The sequence below is a fragment of the Drosophila albomicans genome, unplaced genomic scaffold (genome assembly GCF_009650485.2).
Source record: "Drosophila albomicans strain 15112-1751.03 unplaced genomic scaffold, ASM965048v2 utg000051l_pilon, whole genome shotgun sequence".
NCBI lineage: Eukaryota > Metazoa > Arthropoda > Insecta > Diptera > Drosophilidae > Drosophila > Drosophila albomicans.
This window is the reverse complement of record NW_026263670.1, coordinates 34,421-57,361: the sequence shown is the minus strand read 5'-3', so window position 1 is coordinate 57,361 and position 22,941 is coordinate 34,421. Positions and strand designations below refer to the sequence as shown.

The 22,941-nt window shown below is 34.7% G+C and overlaps 2 protein-coding genes across 8 annotated transcripts in view; one reads left to right on the top strand and one right to left on the bottom strand.

The window, feature by feature from the left end:
• LOC117573244 (autophagy-related protein 2 homolog B) overlaps positions 1 to 22,941 on the bottom strand; it is a 65,148-nt gene that overhangs the window by 33,927 nt on the left and 8,280 nt on the right. For 6 of the 7 annotated variants that reach the window (XR_007955648.1, XR_007955649.1, XR_004572688.2 and 3 more), the window contains exons 4-8: positions 19,033 to 19,307; positions 8,337 to 8,499; positions 5,717 to 5,799; positions 1,894 to 2,033; positions 965 to 1,085 (exon numbers count right to left, since the gene is read on the bottom strand). Coding sequence is in view for 4 of the 7 variants with exons in the window: in XM_034256299.2 (XP_034112190.1) it covers positions 965 to 1,085; positions 1,894 to 2,033; positions 5,717 to 5,799; positions 8,337 to 8,499; positions 19,033 to 19,307 (782 nt within the window). In the remaining 3 variants the exon portion in view is untranslated. Of the gene's footprint in view, positions 1 to 964; positions 1,086 to 1,893; positions 2,034 to 5,716; positions 5,800 to 8,336; positions 8,500 to 19,032; positions 19,308 to 22,941 lie in introns of those variants that run through there. The other variant, XM_034256303.2, reaches the window with a different exon arrangement.
• LOC127566346 (cytosolic non-specific dipeptidase-like) lies at positions 10,213 to 11,237 on the top strand. Its single transcript, XM_052008377.1, has 2 exons — positions 10,213 to 11,030; positions 11,083 to 11,237. The coding sequence occupies exons 1-2, from the start codon at positions 10,325 to 10,327 to the stop codon at positions 11,124 to 11,126; spliced, it is 750 nt and encodes a 249-aa protein (XP_051864337.1). The 5' UTR covers positions 10,213 to 10,324; the 3' UTR covers positions 11,127 to 11,237.

The window sequence follows — 22,941 nt, the reverse complement described above, 5'->3', positions numbered from 1 at the left end:
TTTATATTTGTCATTATATGGTACATTTTACCCTCTCATTTCGCATTAATTATTACTTAACAAGTAAGAAAGCTACAGTCGAGTGTGCTCGACTGTGAGATACCCGTTACCCATTTTGAATCAAAATATTACGGTATTATTCTCAAAATATACCAAAATACTACAAGGTATTGGAAATATACCAAATGGGATATTTGGTATATCGAAATAGTACCACATTCAAAATATGCCATAGGCGGCATATTAAACCAGATTGCCAGCCAAAGCAACTAAGACCCCTAGTAAGTTGTAGTTTTTGTCCATACAAAAGTATTTCTTTAATAAGTTCGACCATTTTTATCTGATCACAAACAAATTTTCAGAAAGTACAATTATTATAGCTATTATTGTATATACCAAAATTTGACTCTAGCTTTAAAATTATGCTTGTTATTTGATTTTTGTTGATTTGCGGGGTTGGAAGTGGGCGTGGCAAAAATTGGAAACAAACTTGATCTGCGTGCACACATAACAATTATAGCTCTATCTCTTATAGTCTCTTAGATCCAGTGTTTCATACGGACAGACAGACGGACATGGCTAGATCGTCTCGGCTGTTGATCAAGAATATATATACTTTGTAGAGTCGGATCGGAGATGCCTTCTTCTATATGCTACATACGTTTCCTGTCGGCTCAAAGTTATAATACCCTACTATCCTATAGGTAGCGGGTATAAAAATATTTTTATGCCCTCCACCCAAAGCGTAGAATATGTTAACCTTTAACTGCTAAACAAAATTGCATATCAAGAATGGTTTATGTTCCACAAAAATTCCCATTTAAGCCTCCCATTAAATAGCGAACTAAAGTCCGTATGAAATGGTTTTGTTATTGAAATTTATAAGCTCATTACACATTACATTTTCATATCCTCCTAACTTATGGATAGCGCAAAAAGTTTAATAATTTAACTTTATACTTACTCTAAAACAATTTTAATATTTGGAATATAAATATAAACTATCATGTGGGAGTAATATTTAGAGCTTTGGCAGAAGTCATTTATTTCTTCAGTATCTCCAGGCAAAAATATTTCTCTTTTATCTGCAAAAAAATTATAAACGAAAATTAATTATTTGTAACTTATCAATAACAAACAAATATCAATTTTCAATTCTTAATTTCGCAATAAGATTTGTTATTTATACCCGCTACCCATAGGGTAGAAGGGTATTATAACTTTGTGCCGGCAGGAAATGTATGTAACAGGTAGAAGGAGGCATCTCCTGCCAGCACAAAGCTATAATAATCTTCTATCCTATGGGTAGCGGGTAAAAAAAAATTAAAAGGAGTTCACAACAATGCATATTATGCATTGCATAATGATAATAAGCAAAGCTATGCAAATTACAATACTGTTTTTTATAAGTAATTCTTCTTCAATTTATTGATCGCTGAGAAATGTATACTTTAGGGGTCAAAGTTTACAATATTCTGAGCATCTGTTTTACACTCTAAATTTACCGTTGAAGCTTTCCTGTTGGAAACAATACCGTCTTACAATACAGTATTATTCTTGCATTAAGGAATACAATGACCCAACAAATTATTCAAAGCAAACACTTCAGCTCAATTGGCTCTCTCATATCAATTAACTTTTATTTGGGAAAAAATGGAAATTTTATAAAATGTCTCTAACAAAAAATAAAATTTTATATTGTTTATTTATATTGTTAAAGTTTTATCAACGTTAAAGAATTCACTTTCGAGTGAAAACTGGAACAAGACGGTTTATCTCACAAAATATTATTCAATTTAGTACAAGCTATATCCGCAACACAATTATCGATACATATATGAACATTTTGAATGTAATTTTATTCAATCAATCAGTCTACAAAATTAGATTTACCTGTACTTTCATTTATTCCATCAATATTTGAAGAAAATCCATACGAACATTTTGAACTAAATGGTGATTTATTTTCATGTTTTTTATTGGTCTCAGAACAATCACTTCTTTTGTCTTGAATATGGACTTTAATATTAATTCTGAAAATATAAATACAATTGCAATCAGTCAATAAAATTATTAAAGCTCTTCGATATTTTCATAGAATCTATACGAGGGTTGCTATTTAAGTTTCTGGCCTAGGTCACTTCTAGTCATATAGAACCAATTGGCTATTTCCTAAAAAAAGTTTAGACTTTTATCGATAAAAGCTCCATACAACTTTTTCATGTGCAACCAAGTTTGATATCGATAAACGACTAATCAAAAACTTACCTCGACAGAAAAATCGAATTAACTCGTGAACATTTTCGACCAATAATTTTTCACAACTTTCGACTTGGATTATTACGACAAGAGTGCATCGATGAACTTAAATCTTTGTAAAGCAATGAGGTGCCATTCTATAGGCCTGTGAAAAACTGGTTTAATGGATTCTATCGTGGCCGATGCCAGAAAACATTGATGCCGTGCGTGAACTGATAATGCAAGATGGTCATGTGACATATCGTGAGATAGAGACATCCTTGGACATTTCTTCCACCAGAATACATTCGATATTCCATAAACACCTGGTCGTAAAAAAGGATTGTTCTCGTTGGATCCCGCACAATTTGACAATTGCTCAAAAAAAGGCTTCTGTGGATTGGTTCAAAGAAATTTTTACGAAATACATTCGCTGGCCTTCAAAAGACATTTATAAGATCGTCACAGGTGACGAATCATGGATCTATGGTTATGATCCCAAAACAAAACAGCAATCGACCGTGTGGGTCTTTGAAGACGAGCCAAATCCAACGAACGTTGTTCGTGGAAGAAGCACTATTAAGCAAATGGTCGCCTGTTTCTTCGGTAAAACAGCGACTATTTCGCTTAAGCAATGTAGGACGGTCAATTCTAAGTGGTACACAACATTTTTTTAGCGTGAAGTTCTTGTAAAAATTCGAAAAACGAACAAGAAAAGATGGATCATTCTGCACCATGACAACGCGAACTATCACACACCTGCTCAAACCCGCGCCTTTTTTTCCGGTCAAAACGTGGAATTTATGGGTCATCCGCCGTACAGCCCTGACTTGGCACCCAATGACTTCTTTTTATTCCCGCACATCAAGGAAAAATGGCGTGTCAGAAGATGCTGTTAAAGCGTTCAAAAACCATGTTTTGGAGGAACCATGTCGACAATTGGTTTGAGCGCATTCAAAAGAATACTGTGACAAACAATAAATCCATTTTTTTTTATAAATATTCGCATTTTTATTATTATGCCAGAAATATAAATACCAACCCTCGTAATACTTAAAAACCTACGCTTCATTTCAATTGGATATGCGATGGTAGTTATTAAGTATTTAGATTTTAATTAAATCACTTGAACTAAAATACTTTTCTTACGCTTTAAATCATTTAGATTATTGAATTTCGAGGTTTAATGAGAATCTGGCTACTGTAGACAGAGGGGGAGACAGAATTTGGACAATTTGGAAAAATATTGGGTTGCCCAAAAAGTAATTGCGGATTTTTTAAAAATGCATTTTTAATCAAACTTAGAATGAACTTTAATCAAATATATAATTTCCATTTTGTTCGATAACCTTTTGCCATCTTCCCGGCAAATTTTGCTGTCCCAGTTTTTGCCGGGTCATCAAAGATGTGTGTGGTCTGGCGTTGTCATGATGGAAAATGACACCCCTACGATTGATCAATTCTGGCCGTTTCTCGTTGATGGCTGCATTCAATTTGTCCAGTTGTTGACAGTAAACATCCGAATTAATCGTTTGGTTCCTTGGAAGCAGCTCAAAATATACCACACCCTTTCAATCCCATGGCTCATCTTTAAGTGAAAAATCTCCAGAACGGAATTTGCGAAACCAATTTTGACACTGTCTTTCTTTTAAGGCTTTATCACCATACACTTCACGTAACTTTTTAGCAACTCTCTCTGCGCTTTTTCCTTTACGGAAATAATAAAGTAAAATATGACGAAAATGATATTTTGTGGACTCCATATTAAAAAGAGCGCCAATCAAACAAATGTAAACAAAATTACGCGCACTTTTTTTCTAAAGCAAGCTAATAGTGACAGCTAATAACTGACAAAAAAAAGAATGCAATTACAGAGTCACAAGCAGTTAAAAAAATTATAAACGGCGACTACATGAAAAATCCACAATTACTTTTTGGGCAACCCAATACTTGTGCTGCCGATATAGCTATTATCATCTTTACTTTAAAAAGGATAATATTTTCACAATTTCAAATAATTTTGGTAGACTATAATTTATAAAGTTTGAAGAGAAGATTCAATAAATAAAATTAAAAAATATAAAACTAGTTAAAAAGCTACAGTCGAGTGTACTCGACTGTGAGATACCCGCTACCCATTTTGAATAAAAGAAATATATTTTGCGGTATTTTTCTCAAAATATACCGATTATACTGCAAAAATACTAAAAATATACCAAGGTATATTTGGTATATCGATAAAGTACCGCATTCAAAATATACCATAGACGGCACAATATACCAGATTGTTAGCCAAAGCAACTAAGACCCCTAGTAAGTAGGCGTTTTTGCCCATACAAAAGTATTTATTTAATAACTTCGACAATTTTTATCTGATCGCAACCAAATTTTCAGGAATCATAACTACTATAGTAATTATTGTATATACCAAAACTCTAGCTTTAAAATTACGCTTGTTATTCGATTTTTTTGATTTGCGGGGGCGGAAGTGGGCGTGGCAAAAATTTGAAACAAACTTATCGAAAATGCTGTCGAAAAAAATTATAGCTCTATCTCTTATAGTCTCTGAGATCTAGGTGTTCATACGGACAGACACACAGACGGACAGACGGACATGGCTAGATCGTCTCGGCTGTTGACGCTGATCAAGAATATATATACTTTATGGGGTCGGAGATGCCTCCTTCCTGCTGGCACAAAGTTATAATACCCTTCTACCCTATGGGTAGCGGGTATAAATACTGAAATATATCTAAGGCTATATTTGGTATATTGATATAGTACAACATTTAAAACATACGCCAGATTGTCAACCAAAACAAACTTTCGACCTCTTTTATCCGACCGCTACCACATTTTCAGATATAAGTACTGTAGTTATTATTGTATCTTCGCGACTATAGCTTTAAAATTATACTTTTTATTAATTTTTTTCTATTTGCGGGGTCGGGAGTGGGCGTGGCAAAAATTTTAAACAAACTTAATTTGCGTGCAAAAATTACAAATGATATAAAAAAAATATATATATGTTATACGAACAGACAGACAGCCGAACATAGCTACCACTTTTAAGGTTTTAACGCTGATCAGGAATATATATATTAATATACCCTTTTTTAAGGGTAGCGGGGGAAAAAATTATAAACTTAATTATTAGGATGAGATTTGTTTATATAACCCGTGTCTATTAATAGGAAAAATTATAAATATATGAATCCAACATTTAAAAAAAGCTCTACGGGGACATTGAATTCAAATATTCAATGTCTCTCAAAGAATTCAACTTACTTAATTTGATTGAAATATGTCAAATAATTTAAATTATATTCTTTGATATGTATGTATCTTAAACTGGAAACTTCAATAGGATCAAGATGATGTAATGCTATTAAGAAACTAATTTTAAATATAGAGAAAAGGCCTCTGTCACAGTGTAATTTTAGCTACATCCTTTATTTATTAAAAATAAATTGCTTACTTTTCATTCTCTGGAGTTATATTCTCGCCCATAATGCGACTCGAACATTTCATAACGTGCATATTGTTTTCAAATGCTTCACCCTAGTGGAAGACAAACATAATACTTTAGTTAAAACATAAATAATTTAATTAAAAGGTTTTTATATAGTACTTGGCTCGTCAATAATTAATATAAATAAGTAGAAAATCAACATCTGAGTTTGTATTTCCTTATATAATATTAAACAGGTAAGAAAGCTACAGTCGAGTGTGCTCTACCCGCTACCTATTTTGAATAAAACTAAAATATTGCGGTATTATTCTCAAAATATACCAAAATAATATACATACAAATACTACTGGAGTTTCCGTCGTAATAACCGGTCGGACACTATAAGCGGAGTCGTTATAACCGGATTCTACTGTATTTTATATAAATACTGAAATGCTAAAATTGTATACAAAAAATTGTTGAAATGACCGGAATAAAATCCATTAAAAATGTGGCATCCCCTTTTTTGTGGAAAACAGCTTATTGTCGTTACACTAATTTTTTTTAAGAGAGTTTTAAATCTTTATTTGCAAAAAAGACAAAAGGCAAATATATTTCTTTCAGGGGAAGCATAAATCAACTATGCAGGATAAAATTATCCTTATGTCAGTTCTATCCACGCAGGAAGTTGGGAAGAAGCTGAACAAAGCACGTCAGCTGTTTCAGCAGTAAAAAATTAAACGTTCCGATAGCAAAACGATGACCAAAAACTTGTGAAAACCGGAGCTCCTAAAATCGAAAATCTCGGTTTTGGTTCCAAAAGGAAAACGAAAAGTGAATACCGGAGCATGTCTGTATATATATGCAGTAGAATCCGCTTAGAACGTCTCCGCTTTTAGCGACTAACCGTTCGTAGGAGCGACAGGAAGGCTCTTATATTCTCACTACTCTCTGTTAGTTTTAGCTGACGCCTTAGCTTATGCTAAGGAACATGCAGGTATATGATTTATTATAGAAAAACGATGATATTAATGAAATTTATACATTTGTTTTCTTTTGTTTAAAAAATTAATTTGTTTTATCTTAAAACCCTATTACGAACATGGCAATCATAAAAAAAAAACAAAAATTTGTTTTGCTTCTTTCGGCTAGTGCGTCTTCCGGGTAACGACGTAAAATCGGTCCCTTGAAAGTCGCTATAATCGGAATCTACTGTATATACAAAATGTATATATTCATATAGTACTAAATAGAGTGCAAAATATACCAGATTGTCAGCCAAAGCAACTAAGGTAAGTAGACGTCTTTTATAATACAAATGTATTTCTATACTAACTTTGTTAATTTTTATCTGATCGCAACCAGGAAACACAAAGACTGTAGTTATTATTGTAAATTACATTTGTTATTTTATGCCCCCTTATCCCTGTTACATACATTTCCTGCCAGCACAAAGTTATAATATCCTAGCCAGCTTGGTTCGCTGTGCATTATGTTATAATTATCATATTTTTATTTTGAAAATACAACCCTCATAAAATTTAAGCTCTTAACTTTTACAACAATTCAAATTGTAATTAAGCGGTCTAAAAAAATTGTAATAGGCAAATTATTGATGAAAGGGGTGAGTCAGTACTTGATTTAATCCTAAACTTTCAGCTGAGAGTAACCAAAAGCGCTGAGGAAGCTACTTTTATAGGTCCCACCTCTTGTAACGTGCTAGGCCTAAGCATCGCGACTTTCCGCGTTTCGCCAATCCTGTAGGCTCTCCAGACCGACGAGAAGATCGAAGCCACCCTGGTAGAACCCAGATCTCTCATCGCTTCGTGGTGAGCTTACTAGCATGTTTCTACCTGCTAAGAAAGTGGACAACTTCTGTCTGGGACGAGTATAAGTTTCTCCTGAAGTCCTACAAGAAGATGATCCGCTCATCTAAGAGGTCCTCATGGAGAGCCTTTATCCTCAGATCTGGACAACATTAAAGACGCCTCCAGACTGAGGAAGCTGCTGTCCAGTCTACTCAAGACGGGCAATGGAGTGTCGACGGAGAGCAGAGCTGATACTCTTAAGGCACTGCTCTCAGCTCATTTCCCGGGATGTATTTGAACATCGATCAATGACTGGCAGCTCATTCCTAGTCTCCCAGTTATGAGACCCCCTGCCGGTTTATCTACTGCCAACAAAATAATTTGGTCTATCGATGGACTTTCGCCAGAAATGCTGAATGCCAGCAAATCTGCGATTGTTCCCTGGTTAACGAAGATTTATTCGGTGTGTCTCGCATAGGATATATCCCCACTCTTTGAAGGATCTTTAAAATAATTTTCCTGCCGAAGGCGAGCAAATGTAGCCATGTGATCAAATATGACTTCCGGCTAATCAGCTCAATTTGTCAATTTTTTTGTTTTCAAAACAAAAACGAAAAGTGAATAACGAAGCACGGTTAATAATACTAATTTAAGTAAATAAAATACATGAAGTTAATATTAGCTTGTAATAGGTTGAGTATCTTTATAAAAGGCATTTTTTTACAGCTTTTTTTATTGTACATTGGGCGACAATAACTAATCACTTTTCTATTTTGTGTGCAAGCTGGATAATCTTTAATAAATCCTATAATATTGAGTCAATATTTTTAAATACTTACACAGTAAAATCCATTAACTTCATCAACAATGATACTAATAAAGGATTTCCACTCAACCAAAATATTTCGAAAATCAATTAAGATATAATCGTTTCGTATATTTTTCTCTAGACCCGATACTTTCATTGGATCCAAAAGTAATCTGCCATCAACGATTGGAAATCTAAAATTATAAAGTTAAATAGTTACCATTTTTAAATGAATGCAAATAAGTTATAAAAAAAAGTATTGTACTATATAACAATTAATAAAACCGCTTTAGTTGGAAATGCTCGACTTACAGCATTTTATAATATTTCACTAAACTTAGTTAAAAAGAAACTATTTGCTGATGCACAGTGTGCACTGCATACCGCGCGGATGCTCAAAATTGGTTGCAAAAAATAAAATATTTGATTTTCCTCCTAACATATAATTGCTTTTGGTTTTAATTACTCTTTGAATAAAGAAATTATTTATATGAAATTTAAAAATTTGGAAAAATAAATGTTTCCAAAAGTCGAAAAACCAACACAATATTTTATTAAATATATTGTAGTTCCTTAAAATTAAAATGTTTAATATTCACTGGCTTTCACTGAATTTGAGAGGTTAACTTACATTTTTATTCAAAATAAAAATATGTTGTAAAAACCTTAGAGAACTGAAATAAATATTTTAATTTTTTTTTTGTAAGCGTAATTATAAATTATAATTTTATAATTTTTGACAGTACCTGTTATGTTTGCACGCGAATTAAATTGATTTCATGTTTTTGTCAGGCCCATTTCCGTCAAACCAGCAAAAATCTAATAGCAAACCGAGATTTTTGATACATACTATTTTAACTAAATATTTGATTCAGATCAGATAAAAATTGTAGAAGATATTTTAGAAATACTTTTCTTTAGCAACAAACGCCTACGCGGGTGTAGTACTATATTATTATAGCAATGCAACGCGTTGCAATATTTAAGTGTTTTTGCGGTATATTGTTGATATAGTCGTAGAATCTGGTTTTATTGAAAATAAGTAGCGGGTATCTCACAGTTGAGCATACTAGACTGTAGCCTTCGAAATTGTTTAATTTAGTTTCAATTTCCTAATTAATATTGTGGGAAGCGAATAATAACAAGTAAGAAAGCTACAGTCGAGTGTACTCGACTGTGAGATACCCGCTACCCATTTTGAATAAAAGCAATATATTTTGCGGTATTATTCTCAAAATATACCAAATATACTACAAAAATACTAAAAATATACCAAATGGTATATGTGGTATATCGATATAGTACCGCATTCAAAATATACCGTAGACGGAACAATATACCAGATTGTCAGCCAAAGCAACTAAGACCCCTTGTAAGTAGGCGTTTTTGCCCATACAAAAGTTTTTCTTTAATAACTTCAACTATTTTAATCTGATCGCAAACAAATTTTCAGGAATCATAACTACTATAGTTGTTATTGTATCTACCCAAATTCGTAACTCTAGCTTTAAAATTACGCTTGTTATTCGATTTTTTTGATTTGCGGTGGCGGAAGGGGGCGTGGCAAAAATTTGAAACAAACTTGATCTGCCTGCAAACATAACAAATGGTGTCGAAAATTAGAGCTGTACGGGCGGACGGACAGACACACAGACGGGCAGACGGACATGCATAGATCGTCTCGGCTGTTGACACTGGTCAAGAATATATATACTTTATAGGGTCGGAGATGCCTCGTTCTACATTTCCTGTCGGCACAAAGTTATAATACCCTTCTACCCTATGGGTAGCGGGTATAAAAATTTCATTGAATAAAAAGATATAATTTGGGAAACCACTAAAAAAAATTTCGTATTCCACAGCATACCGAGTGGTTAGCATAGCCTAGACAGTTGACAGATTTAAAAAACAATATATCAGAGATTTATGTGACACTTAGAAGGAAAAAGTAATAATATAACATTTTTGTCTGAAGCCAAAATTGATATTTAAATTTATTTCATTAATTATCTTGCCGCTATGAACTACCATTCCGTTAAAATTGTATCGGAATATTCTAGCCGAAAGAGTTTTCCAAATACTCGAAATACAAGCAGCCCACTAAAAAGATTATTTCAAATGGTACTAATCAAGCGTGAATGCTATGTTAATGATTTGTGGGAGATTGTGGGTCATGAGACGGTATCAACGCGCCTTAATGATCGTAGTAAATTTAAGCGCGCAATAGATTGGCTATTAAAACGATTGGTAGCTTTGGATGTAGTGGCCTTTAGCGAACACTTAGGTATGCAAATTATGCCAGATTCGTTCAAAATTATTCGTATGCCCAACATTATAATTGGACTCCTAAAATATTGTGCTGATAAGCCAACGATTTTAGTATATGGAAATCTTGATGTAGAGGAGGCATCGTTTAAGGACGGTTGGGTAACTGATCCATTTGTAATGAGTGAGCAGGGCAATTATTTGTATGGCCGAGGTGTGGCACTTGACAAGGGACCTCTTATGTGCTGGCTTAATGCAGTACAGGCATACCGTGATGCTGGGTTACGACTTCCGTTAAACATTGTATTCCTTATTGAAAGCATGGCGCATTGCGGAAGCTTAGGATTGGAAACGGTTCTACAACAACGTATAAGTTTCTTTCGAGAAGTGTCTTGTGTTGTCATTGCAGGAAGACGATGGCAAAGTAATACTACTCCATGCATTATATATGGCTTAAGAGGTTTGGTTTACTATCATCTGGAAGTTGAGTGTGCTAATCGGTCTCTCAGTAGTTGCGAGCATAGCGGAACTTTATATGAGGCATTTCCCGATTTGATTTATTTGCTTAGTTCACTAGTTAATTGCCAAATGCACACAATATTTAAAGGATCGCTCGATACTTTCCAAATCGATCGAAATGTATTTCGTATTACAGAATTCAATTATAATGAATTTGGACAAAGTCTAGATGTCCGAGATCTTCCCCATAAGGCTCAGAAGCAAGCAGCCCTAGCTGAAAATTGGACCATGCCACATATATCCATACATGGTATAGATGGTGCCTATGCAGAGGGTAATCTCCGCTTTATCATTCCGCATAAAGTAATTGGAAAATTTTCAATATCGCTAGCACCACATCAAAACGCTGAGCAGACGACTGAAGATTTACAACATCATCTAGGAAGCACTTGGGTGAACAGAGGATCTCCTAATAAAATGAAATTATATGAGAAATTAGTAATACCCCCTTGGAACGGTATTTATGACACCCCAGAATACCATGCTGCATTCCAAGCTATGACTGATACCTATCAAATAAGTCCGAACTTCGTTCGAGATGGTGGTGCACTTTTGACACCTTCGCTTTTTCAACATAACTTGAAAAAAAATGTACTTATTTTACCCATAGCCAAAAACGATAATGGTGGTTCTCCAACTAATGAGCGAATTAGTGTCGAAAATTATATTATGGGCAGCCAGTTCTTGACAGCTTTTATATGGGAATATGCAAAGCGCATATTAGACGGCGATGATAAACAAATATAAAATTAAAATATCGTGTCAAATCAGAAAGACCACAAACAATAATAATTTAGTTCCCATATAGATTTTAGATGTAGCCTGTTTAAACTAAAAGTTTCAAAATGTGGTAAATTGGGTTGGTGTGAAGGTGAGTGGTGTATATATTAAACAGGATTTATCTACGATATACACATTCGCAAAAACTTTTTTTTAATAATTACATAAATCATCAATGCGCACAAGCCCCACTCTGAAAACGTCATGTACTATACTTTCAAAATATTTTTCGTGAAGTGAGTTAATGACTTTACGTGTGTGTAACAGGGAAAACAAAGTATCACATCAGCATATATATATTCTGGATCAGCCGCAGCAGCCGATTTTAAAATGTCTGTCTGACCGTCTGTCAGATAGATAGATAAAGATATTATTGCTGGCAGATCAAGTTTATTTTGCTTAAAGAAATAAATTGAAAAAAAAAAAATTAATTTCATGCATAATTCAAAAGATACAGCCGTGCTCCGGTATTCACTTTTCTTTTTCGTTTTGAAAACGAAAACGAAAAAATTTGTGCGTTTTCACTTTCACAAGATTTTTTCGAATTGCAAAACGAGTTTGTCTTGCCGAAATGAAAAGTAAATGCCTGTTTCTACATCAAATCGGATCTTATTTGCAAAAGGAAAAAATAGTTGACTCATTGGTTTATTGTCGTTCTTTTAAGACCGCCAGAAGATCAATTAGGCATGTAATTATTTTTAAATCGTCTGACCCCACCTTAAATTTGAAAATAAAATTTTGCCGACGGGAACAACAAGTTTTGTTTTGGTGAGCGACCGATAAATGTGTCGGATTTATCGAGTTATAGACTAAGCTGCCTTACATTTGGTGGAATGAATAAGCAAGCTAAAAATACTTGTTCAGTCTCTGTTTAGCTTTCATCCTGCGCGGACGATTTTCTTTCGCTCCCTTTTCAGCCCATTTCGATCATCTCAGCGGTTTTTTCCCCTACTTTCCCACTATTTTCTCTAGACTCTAAGCACAAGGGGAATAGGAGAATCCGTAGGCGCGATCATGGCCAGCACGACCAATACAAGCGGGAGAATCGTCACCAGGCGAACAACTGCGAACTCAATAAATTCGGCTTCCTCAAAAATTAATAATTCAAAATTGGAAAACAAATCCAACAAAATTAGTACTGCAAAACCAATAAAAAAAAATATGACCAATTCTGAAGCCACGCGCTCAGAAATAACGGACAAAGCAACAAAACATAATAAAATGGAAAAAGTAAAAACACCAATAATCACCATGGATAAGGGAGCTACCAAGGAAAACGTAAATGGATGCTTTTACCAAGTCAACCACAAGGGCCCTTACGCGGTTTATCTGGAAAAAATCTGAAATGAAAATGGCGGAGCCATAAACTCCATCGAGCTGGCGGCTTTTCTGTCGTCAAAAGGTATATAGGAGATTACGAAGATGGGGTACGGACGGTGTAAAGTCTGTTGCAACTCAGCGCAGGCCGCTAATAACTTAATGGAGCAGAGATTCACAATGAAATAAAGCTCATGTACTCCAGAGTGTCTGTTGAGCTGTACATTTACTTTTGCCAATGTTTCCGCTGCTTCCGGTTTGGTCACTTGGTTGAACATTGCAAGAGCAAGGCCAGATGCTTTAGGTGCGGCCTTGTACATGACAAGCAGGTTCCTTGCGCCTCCATCTCATGCGTCAACTGCAAGGAGCAACATGTGGCGAATGACCCAAATTGTCCAGCAAAAAAGAATATTCGATTAAAAAAATAATGGCATCCGAAAATATCTCTAGAAAGGATGCAAAAACTAAATTCCCCTCCATTTTTCAGAAAGCTTCACCCCTCCGCTCGATGCGTTGAACTTCCCACAACTACCCAAGCAAACAGGCAACCTCAGATCGGCCAGATCCTCTAATTCTTCATTTCAGAGTACGCCAGTCCAATCCTATTCAAATCCAGTTAGAGCAGCCAGCTGAGGAGAAACTCAGCCAGTTAGGCACCACTGAGTCACTGAGTGCAGAGAAGACACCACAACCAGTCTCTTTTCAGCATTTCTCGTGGAGCTAAGGGATTTTATAAATTCAGCCAACGCAGAGATAGATGCATATACGAGGGTAGCTATTTATATTTTTGGCCTAATAATGAAAATGGATTTATTGTTTCTCACAGAATTTTCCAGCAAGATTTATACACTTTTGAATGCGCTCAAACCAATTATCGAAGCACTTTTTCCACTCTGATTAAGGCAAAACATGGTTTTTGAACGCTTCAACAGCATCTTCTGACATCGAAAATCGACGACCACATCTTTTTTTCTTAATGTGAGGGAATAAAAAAAAGACATTGGGTACCAAGTCAGGGCTGTACGGCGACCAGGGCTGTATGATGACCCATAAATTCCACTTTTTTACCGGGAAAAAAAGGCGAGGGTTTGAGCTGGTGTGTGAAAGTTCGCGTTGTCATGGTGCAGAATGATCCATCTTTTCTTATTCTTTTTTCGAATATCTACAAGGACTTCAGGCTAACAAATTGTGGTGTACAACCGTCCTACATTGCTCAAGCGAAACAGTCGCCACATGACCAATTTTACCGATGAAACAGGCGACCATTTGCTTCAGTGTTTCTTCCACGAACAACTTTCGTTGGATTTGGCTCGTCCTCAAAGACCCACACGGTCTATTGCTGTTTTGTTTTGGGCTCATAACCATAGATTCATGATTTGTCACCTGTGACGATCTTATAAATGTCTTTTGAAGCCCAGCGAATGTATTTTGTCAAAATTTCTTTGAACCAATCCACAGAAGCCTTTTTTTTTGAGAAATTGTCAAATTGTGCGGGATCCAACGAGAACAATCCTTTTTTACGACCAGGTGTTTATGAAATATCGAATGTATTCTGGTGGAAGAAATGTCCAAGGATGTCTCTATCTTACGATATGTGAAATGAAGATCCTGCATTATCAGTTTACGCACAGCATCAATGTTTTCTGGCACAATGACTGTTTTTGGACGACCTTCACCTTTGTCTTCGAGCGAGCATCGGCCACTATAGAATTCACTAAGCCAGTTTTTCATAGGGTGAAATTTCGTGATAATTCACGTCGAAAGTTGTGAAAAATTATTGCTCTAAAGTCTTCACGAGTTAATTCCATTTTTCTGGCGAGGTAAGTTTTTGATAAATCGTTTATCGATATCAAACGTGGTCGCACATGAAAAAGTTGAATGTAGCTTTTATCGATAAAAGTCCAAACTTTTTTTTTAGGAAATAGCCAAATGGTCCTAATATGGCTAGAAGTGACCTATGCTAGAAACTTAAATAGCCTCTCGTAAAATAACTAGCCAACTCCCTCTCGGAAACGTTCCATCATCATGAAGATACTCCAATTTAACATCCAAAGACTGACCTACAACAACAACAAACAACTTCTGTATATGTGTCTCGGCTATTCTTTCAGAAATCTGGGTTATGGACAACAGAGATTGTAGCATACCTGATTACAAATTTTATTGGAAGACGGATATGGAGGGGTAGGAATTTATATCAAAAGCAACATCACCTTTAAACTTCTCAGTCCCATTACCAAAATCGAATGCGATGCTATTTTTTTGGACGTTGACGTACTAACGGCAGAAGTGGCCCAGCGATACCAAGCACGGGCTTGTTGACGCGCGGACAAAACAAAATAAATTTGTGAACAGCATGTATTAAACGAAAACCGCGAATAAATATTAAAAGACGCTGGACAGCTAATTAAATTAGATTAAAAATATGTTAGAATATATGTATAATAAGATAAATAACAAATAAATACTCGATCAATAAGCTAATAATAAGGTTTTAAGTAAAGGAATAGATTTACTAGAGCAAACTATGTTATTGAGATTATTATAGTTCACACACAGAATACGGAAGGGATTATGGCAAGCAAAGTTAGTAGATCTACGTGAAATGAGAAGAGGAAGAAAATTCCTAGTGATCCTGACAGGAACTGCAAAACAAATTTGACTTAACAGCTCCAAAGAGTCTATTTCACCATTAATTAGTCTCTGTATAAAAACAGCACCTTGCATAGTTCTACGGTCAGAAAGAGAAGGAAGGTTTAGTAATAAAAGTCTACTGCGATACGGTGCTAATCTAACATTAGGATACCAATTTAAGCTACGAAGAGCTAATAATAAGAATTGTTTCTGCACCGATTCAATCCTATCTTGATAAACCCTATACTGGGGATTCCAGACAAGAGATCCGTAATCAAGGATAGGACAAACCAGTGAGACGTACAAAGACGTACGTAGGGATCATTGAACTCTTTCGACCAGCGTTTTATAAATCCCAGAACACCCATGGCCCTATTTACAGCAGACAGAATATGTTTATCGAATTTTAGTTTTGCATCAAGCAGAACCCCTAAGTCATTCACACCATCAATTCGCTCAAGAGGAGTATCATATAACATATAGTTATTTAACTGGGAAGAACCCCTACAAATGGTCATAACCTTACACTTATTGCAGTTGAGATGTAACATATTTACTCTCCACCAAGATTCTAGACGATTAAGGTCACATTGTAACAGTGAGCTCGCAAGACTATCATTAAATGTCAGGCAATGCTTAACGTCATCGGCGTACATAAGTACACGGGAATGCTCAATAACAGAAGGAAGATCATTTATGAACAAAGTGAACAATAGAGGACCTAAATGACTGACTTGGGGCACAGCAGAAGTGACTTGGACACATTTAGATACAAAACCATAAACATTCTGAATTCTGTTGTTAAGGTATAAGGATATCCACTCAATTAGGCTATGAGGAAACCCTTTGCGTTTTATTCGCGATATACCGCGATAATTTTGAGCTTTCTTTTACTGCTTTTACTACTTTTACAAGAACACATTCAGGTGCAGCTTTTTTGCACGAGAGGTCAAAGCACATAGCCAGTTATTACACAGACAAAGTACTGTCTTCACTCTCTGCTGAACCTCTTGTAATTGACAAAGCACTTGACTTGCCTTATCCAACAATCTTCCTCGTGTAGCTATTATTACGGACAGCAAAAATAGCATTATCAATCTACGCAAAACAATCCACAATCCACAATCTCCACACAATCCAGTCAACATCATTGAAAAAATAGACCGGCATCACCATCTAATTCCGCAAAACATCCCAAACATCCCACAAAACACAAAAGCCGATAATGCAGCACGCACAAAAGGCAGCTTCACACTGCTAAACTGGTCAGTCAAAGACGCAATCAACGAGATATAAAAACGCATTAAATTGGAATGGGAAGAGGAGTACAACTCCTTCGTAATTCGGAAACCTCGAGGTTTCTGTGACATCTTTCCATATTTAATCAAGAAACTGTGGTTTTCCAACAATAAATTCAATATGAAACCAAAAGACATAAAAACGATCAATCGCTTATTAAGTGGTAACGGCTTCGATAAGGCCACACTTTTCAAAATGCATGTCACTTTGGACAACTTGTGCAATACTTGCGGAATTATCGATAACACTTCACATGCAATCCTCAGCTGTTCGAAATACGAGGCTGTACGACAAGGTTATCAAACACTAAGAAAAAACACAACAACATTCACGATCTCTTGAAAGAAGGAAATGTCGAGCACATTAAAACCATCATAGACTTCATAACAGAAACAAATTTGGACCTCTGATTGAACACTTCAATCAATTTATCGTGGCGGTTTTCACCTTATAAAGGCGTCGACCATTTCTCGGTCGGGTGGTTAGGGAGCGGCCAAATAATCCCCCACTGCCCATGGGTCGGGTGGTAACTCAAAGCACAAAAAAAATACTTGTTTAATGAAACAGATGACTTTAAGTTTCCACTGATTTTGTTTTAATGTAAGTTTCAAATCTTTATTTGCAAAAAAGACAATAGACAAATATATTTCTTTTAGGGCAAGCATAAATCATCTATGCAGGGTAAAATTTTCCTTATGTGCAGGAAATTGGACATACGAAAGGCATTTTTTCGCTTTGTTTATTTGCAAAAAAGACAATAGACAAATATATTTCTTTTAGGGCAAGCATAAATCATCTATGCAGGGTAAAATTTTCCTTATGTGAGTTAATCCATGCAGGAAATTGGACATACGAAAGGCATTTTTTCGCTTTGTTTACTTCTGACCAAAACACACGTCAGCTGATTCAGCAGTAAGAAATAAAACGTTCCGATAGCAAAACGATGATCAAAAACTTGTGAATCTCGGTTTTGATAGCAAAACGAAAATGAAAAGTGAATACTGGAGCACGCCTGATAGTCTTAATTTTTGGTACTCACAATGATGCCTAGATTATACAAGATATTAAGACTTGAAATGGCAAAAACTGTTTGCAGCCATTGGCTCTATGAAGTACATATATTCTTGAATAGCGTCAACCATCATGACAGTATAGTCATCTGTGTTTCCGTGTGGATTTCAAAGACAACAAGAGATATGTTATTATTTCCCAGAATAAGATTGTTTTATATTTTTAGCATTTTTGGAATAAATCATAACTGAATTCTTTATGTATATGTTATATGTATATGCTATTTAAAATATAATTTTATGACAAAAGTTGCCAGGTTTTAGTTGCTTTGGTTGACAATCTCGTATATATTGTACTCTATGGTAAAATTTTAATATGAAATATACCTATGTATATACCAAATATAACCTTCAGTTTTAGTTTTATTGAAAATGGGTATCTTACAGTCGAGTACAATCGACTGGTTTTTGATGAAAATGGCTAGATAGCTGCCACCACAGTTGAGCACACTTGACTTTGTTAATGTTATTGCTTCTAACGATTTAGCGACAGTCGGTACAACTATTAATTCAACGAGGGTTTATGTTCCTGGTTTAACTTAATCGAATAACAAGAAGGACCGTCAATTGTGGAAAATAAATAAAAATGGTAAGTAATCTTGAATTCATATTTGAAAACTAATTATTATAAAATGAATTTGCTAAGAAACCAAATAGCTAAATGGCCTCAGGAAAAAATACTTTTAAGATATCGATTACATAATGGATAATGGATTACAACTAGAACGCATCACGGGAGAACTTGCGGAAAATTTTTCTAGAAAACTACTTTTTGTGTACAGCAGTTGAATACCAATTAATTTCCTATTCCGATAGTCGAACATAAAAGTATAAATCACTTACCTAATCTGTAACTTGAATGAATTGCACTTCAAGTGAATATCCATTGGGATTGAGTCATCTTGCAATGGCTTGTTAGTATCACTCTCTTTGTCGAATGGAGACAACTCAAGCAGATCACTCAATCGATCATAAATTGTAATATCCATATCTATAGTACACTCATCAAGAATACATTCAATTTTATTGCTACTTCTGTTTGAATTCTGTTTAAAGAAGCATGAAGATGTATGGGATAGAACGAATTCAGGACGAGTGTGATATCCTTCGAAACAATTCTGAAAATAAATATATAAATACCGATTATAATAATCCAATAAGAATATTATTAAATGTCGCACATCTTCCTTATTCTTGGTATATTGTATTAAACTAAAACGTTAAGACACATGACTCATTCACAATAATTTAATCCAAGAACAGAAGCAGATTTCGGCAGCAAATTATTTACAAAACAAGTAAGAAAGGTACCCGTTACCAAATTAATATATTTACCAAAATAATATATCGCAAAAATTCGAAAACATATATCAAAGGATATTTTCATTCAAAATATACCATAGAGTGCAAAATATACTAGATTTTCAGTCAAAGCAACTAAGTAAGTAAGTCATTTTCCCCATACAAAAGTTTTTCTTTAATATCTTAAACATTTTTAATCTGATCGCGACTTTCAGGAATGATAAAGACTGTAGATACTATTGCATATTTCTATTTAATTTTAACCAAATTTTCAGAATTAAAATGATAAAATTTAAAATTATAATTTTTTTCCCCGTGGTGGCTCAAACTTCATCTGCGTGCAAGACTAACAGATGTAAAAAAAATGCTCATTTATTATTAGAAATATAGGATAAGCAGTCAGACGGATGCTGATCAAGAACCTATACATACATATGGGTAATTCTCTGACGGATGTTGCGTGCGACCATCTTTTCAGTAAAAAAAAACATAACCTGAAACAATTTTAAAAATTAGAAAAGGTTACTCTTATAGTTCTAGATTAGTACTTTAATTAGACCTAAGAATGGTTTTAGAATTTTCTTTCTGTTTTGTTTTCTGTTCAAAAAATAACAAATTCGTACGCAAAACCAAAAAATTAACGTATTTATACATATATTTTATCGTAAAACAGAACAAGTTTCTAAAATCAATCTTAGCTCTTAAAATAGTACTAATCTAAAGCTTTAAGAATAACCTTCAGTTATTTTTAAAATTTTAGTTTTTTTTTTTTTTTAACGGTAAAGGTGGTCGCACGCGACATTTACCAGATACCATATACCCATATGTATATGATGGGGACGAACATACCTTTAGCCTAATATTTGGTATACTAAAATAGAGGGTAGACAGCAGTATTCCCATATTCGATTTTTTCACGTCAAATCTTGGAGACCATTTTATTAATTTATTTCAGGATTTTTTAAGAGCATATGGGTAATCCTCCACAAACTGCAACCGCCGCCAAAAATTTCAAACTATGTTGTCTTCACATAGCTTCATAGGGATAATATTAAATTTAACTAATATAAGCGTATTTTACATTTACGCATAACACATTTTGAAATATTTCAATGGAAAGTCAAAGATGAGCTAAAGTTCTGTTTTGAACATTTTTACTACAAGTTTGATTTTGATTCATTTTATCAAAGAGAGTCAGTGTGCATTGATACTCGCACTTTAAAATCGCGTTTTATATCCAAAGAATACGAGGGTTGCTATATATATTTCTGGCCTAGGTCACTTTGCCATATTAAAACCAATTGGCTGTTTTCCAAAAAAAAATTTTTTTTAATGTGACCACGTTTGACATCGACAAACGATTAATAAAAACTTACCTCGGCAGAAAAATGGTATTAGAACACTTTCGAGCAATAATTTTTCACAACTTTCGACGTGGATTATTACGACAAGAGTGCGCCGATAAACTTAAATCTTTGTATGGCGATGAAACGCCATCCTATAGCCCTATGAAAAACTGGTTTAGTTAATTCTCTCGTGGCCGATAATCGCTAGAAGACGAAGGTCGTAAAGGTCGTCCAAAAACAGTCAATGTGCCAAAAAACATTGATGCCGTGCGTGAACTGATAATGCAGGATCGTCATTTCACATATCGTGAGATAGAGACATCCTTGGACATTTCGTCCACCAGAATACATTTGATTTTGCATAAACACCTGGTCGTAAAAAAGGATTGTTCTCGTTGGATCCCGCATAATTTGACAATTGCTCAAAAAAAAGCTCGTGTCGATTGCAAAGAAATTTTGAAAAAATACATTCGCGGTGCAATTATAGGATAGTCACAGGTGAGGAATCATGGATCTATGCTTATGAGCCCGAAACAAAACGACACGAACACAATGATGCAATATCTATTAATGATAAATTTCTTATCAGTTTCTATTTCTGTCGCGTGCGACTTGCATCTACTTATCTGCACTGCAATTTTGAAACGATCCTGTAGGCTCGTTCTGTTCCTTTTTCCTTTTTACTTCACCTGTCTCACGATATTTTTTTAAAAAACGACGCACTGAGCTTTCATTGAAATGTGTTTCAGCCGCTATTTGCCGATTTGACACATTTTGTTCAGCCAATAAAATATTTTTTTCTTTATCGCGATCAATGAACTGCTTTTGCTTTGACATGATTTTACAGGTGTCTTTACAAAAAAAATTCTACCAAAGGCAACTTAAGCAACAGCGCTCTTCAAATGACAAAATGATGTCGAAAATAGTTAGTAGTAGCCTAAAAAAATAATGCCCAGAGAATAAAATTTAGGGGAACCCCAGCATTGTGATTGCACAATTTCTAAATTTTTTAAGTCCGGCTTTTATTGTGGCGCTGACTGTAAAGTTTTTGTCCAGTGAGCAATTGAGAAATTGTATCCAAACATATATTTTGCAACCAACAAAAAAAGTTGTTTAAAATTTGTCGCGACATGATAAGTAATTATACCCGCTACCCATAGGGTAGAAAGGTATTATAACTTTGTGCCGGCAGGAAATGTATGTAACAAGTAGAAGGAGGCATCTCCGACCCTATAAAGTATATATATTCTTGATCAGCGTTAACAGCCGAGACGATATAGCCATGTCCGTCTGTCTGTCTGTCCGTCTGTGTGTCTGTCCGTCCGTCCGTATGAACACCTAGATCTCAGAGACTATAAGAGATAGAGCTATAATTTTTTTTCGACAGCATTTGTTATGTTTGCACGCAGATCAAGTTTGTTTTAAATTTTTGCCACGCCCACTTCCGCCCCCGCAAATCAAAAAAATTGAATAGCAAACGAAATAAAGCTATATGGTATATACTATAGTAGTTATGATTCCTGAAAATTTGGTTGTGATCAGATAAAAATTGTCGAAGTTATTAAAGAAATACTTTTGTATGGGCAAAAACGCCTACTTACTAGGGGTCTTATTTGCCTTGGCTGACAATCTGGTATATTGTTCCATCTATGGTATATTTTGAATGCGGTACTATATTTTGGTATATTTTTAGTATTTCTTCAGTATATTCAGCATATTTTGAGAAAAATACCGCAAAATATATTTCTTTTATTCAAAATGGGTAGCGGGTATCTCACAGTCGAGTACACTCGACTGTAGCTTTCTTACTTGTTTTTTTTATGTTTTCGGTAATTAATTTTTATTACTCTTTTTATGTGCAGAAAACAATATAAATTTCATATCATCTGCGCAAATTGAGGGTTTGTCATTATAAGTTAGATGAAAAATTCACAACATACTTGATATAAGCCAGATGCATTGGTTTGGGTGCAATAACCAACAGACAAAATCTACCAGAACAGCATTTTTGACATTAATGATATAATTTGAGATAGGTAATTAAGTTTTTCATGTACCTAAGTATATAACTTTATTGAAGATATTTTTAAAAGAAAAGTGCCAC